Below are 2,656 nucleotides of genomic sequence, written 5' to 3' on the forward strand. Positions count from 1 at the left end.
CTCAGAATGAATAGTCATGTCTGGTAACAGTTGGTAAATAGACTAACCACCAAGCACCAACTAATGATATACTATTAAAACGCTAATTCTAAGTTTAAACAATATTTATCTCAGCCAGCAATTAAATATTTATATTTTACAAAAGGGAATTTTAAAGTGGAAGCCAACCGGTGTATCGGTGACAGCGAAAGATCCCAACCCACACAAAAACTTCTATATAAACCCAACTCCTCCATCACACACTCTCTGTCCCGTTCCACGCTCAATCATGGAACCACCATTCAACCAGCAGGCGCCGCCGCGCGCCGCCACTATCCTCGGAAAGTACCAGCTCACGCGCCTCCTCGGCCGCGGCAGCTTCGCCAAGGTCTACCAGGCGCGCTCCCTTGTCGACGGCGCCACCGTCGCCGTCAAAATCATCGACAAATCCAAAACCGTCGACGCCGGGATGGAGCCGCGCATAATCCGCGAGATCGACGCCATGCGCCGCCTCCACCACCACCCTAACATCCTCCGAATCCACGAGGTCATGGCCACCAAGACCAAGATCCACCTCATCGTCGAGCTCGCCGCCGGCGGCGAGCTCTTCTCCAGAATCTCCCGCCGCGGCCGCCTTCCGGAGGCCACCGCGCGCCGCTACTTCCAGCAGCTGGTCTCCGCGCTCCGGTTCTGCCACCGCCACGGCGTGGCGCACCGCGACCTCAAGCCGCAGAACCTCCTCCTCGATGGCGACGGCAACCTCAAGGTCTCCGACTTCGGCCTCTCGGCGCTGCCGGAGCAGCTCAAAAACGGCCTCCTCCACACCGCCTGCGGCACGCCGGCTTACGCCGCGCCGGAGATTCTCCGGCGGTGCGGCGGGTACGACGGGTCGAAGGCCGACGCGTGGTCCTGCGGCCTGATCCTCTACGTCCTCCTGGCCGGGTACCTCCCGTTCGACGACTCCAACATTCCGGCGATGTGCAAGAAAATTTGCCGGCGGGATTACCAGTTCCCGGAGTGGATGACGAAACCGGCCCGTTTTATTATCTATAAGTTACTGGACCCGAACCCGGGCACGCGAATGGGCCTGGAGGCCCTGTTTTGTAATGCGTGGTTTAAGAAATCACTTAAAGCGGAAACCGCGGAGGAAAACGCGTTGGACTGGGAGAATACTAATACTAAAAATAACGTTTATGATAAGGGTTCGGGTTTGACCGCGTTTGACATTATATCCATGTCTTCGGGTTTGGACTTGAGGAGTTTATTCGAAACGACGTCGTGTAGAAGAGAGAAGAGGTTCAGTTCGAGTGCGAGAGTGGAGGTGGTGGAGGAGAAGGTAAAGGAAGTGGGTGGGGTTTTGGGGTTTAAGGTTGTTGAGGTTGGGAAGAGTAACAGTGCTGGTATTGCTTTGGTGAAAGGGAAAGTGGTTTTGGTGTTTGAGGTGCTTGAGATTGTGGCGAACGAGCTTCTTTGGGTGGCTGTGAAGGTTGTGGAGGGTGGCTTGGAGTTTGAGGAACATCATTGGGAGGATTGGAAATCCGCGTTGCAAGATCTCGTCCTTTCTTGGCACCACGAATCGTGAAGTTCCGTATGGACATTAATTTGTATATACTATATACTATATAGTCACTCGGTGCTGTGCGTTTTTGTTAGATGATTTAGTTCTTCTCAAGTGAAGGATCTAGACATGATGACAGAGAGAGACATCACAAGACGTTGTCCTGATGAGAAGAAGCAGCGTTGATGCTTGTGAGCAAATAATTTCACTATTATGTGCCGTAGCTTAGTTCTAGTTACACGTGTATTAATTTATGATCGTTATGAACATATGAGAATACTATATGGTGACTAATGTTTGCTATTCTCCTTTTCAGTTCATGCCATAAATTTGTGTTTTCCTAATGGTCATTTTGTAACAACTTCTAATGTACACACTTTCCTATATATATATTATATACTAGTATGAAAATTACTACCCGTCAACTTTTTTTTTGTCGGTTTCCTACATTTTTTTTTTTTTTTTTTATCGAGTCGGTTCTTTTTATATATATGATGAATGCTTTATGCATGAAAATAAATTATTTATTTACATGTCTATTATAAAAATGAAGTGTAAATAAAATAAATATAGTTAAAAATTCTTTAAAGTATTTTTTAGAATATATACTACTCCCTTCATTAATCATAATCTTTGGTTTTTTAATATTTATTTTGTTTTACAGATTTGATTTTTTTTTTAAACTTTAAAATGTAATTGGACATTTTTTTCCTCATCAATTTAAACAAAATATCAATAAATTAGTATAAGTTATAAATGGAGTAGGATTTGTTTCTAGAGGATTACAAATATTGCAGATGACGGAGTAGTTGATAATCAAAGTTTGTAAAATGACAAATGAGGAGTATAAATTAAAATTTTCTTAATATTTGTGAGTAAAAACCTTATAATTAAAATAAAATTTTAGGAATGTTGGATTACTAAATTGTAGTAATAAATATTTTTAATAAAATATAATAATAGTCTAGCTAACAACTCATGCCATTAATAATTAAATCTCAGACAAATTTGAAAAATTAAACATGAACAAGTTCCCTAAATATTGAAGAAAAATAATAGAATGGACACTAAAACTAGGATCTAATTAATAAGTTTTACAATACATAGGACTTGTTTATA

At 42.8% G+C, this 2,656-nt stretch overlaps 1 protein-coding gene across 1 annotated transcript; it reads left to right on the plus strand.

Moving 5' to 3' along the window:
- Window positions 1–228: 228 nt before the first annotated feature.
- On the plus strand, window positions 229–1,962 carry LOC109804552 (CBL-interacting serine/threonine-protein kinase 7). Its single transcript, XM_020366406.3, has one exon. It carries the CDS (start codon window positions 269–271, stop codon window positions 1,559–1,561), a length of 1,293 nt encoding a protein of 430 aa, XP_020221995.1. The 5' UTR covers window positions 229–268; the 3' UTR covers window positions 1,562–1,962.
- The last annotated feature ends 694 nt before the right edge of the window (window positions 1,963–2,656 follow it).

The sequence above is a fragment of the Cajanus cajan genome, chromosome 7 (genome assembly GCF_000230855.2).
Source record: "Cajanus cajan strain Asha chromosome 7, NIPB_CcT2T_4, whole genome shotgun sequence".
Lineage (NCBI taxonomy): Eukaryota > Viridiplantae > Streptophyta > Magnoliopsida > Fabales > Fabaceae > Cajanus > Cajanus cajan.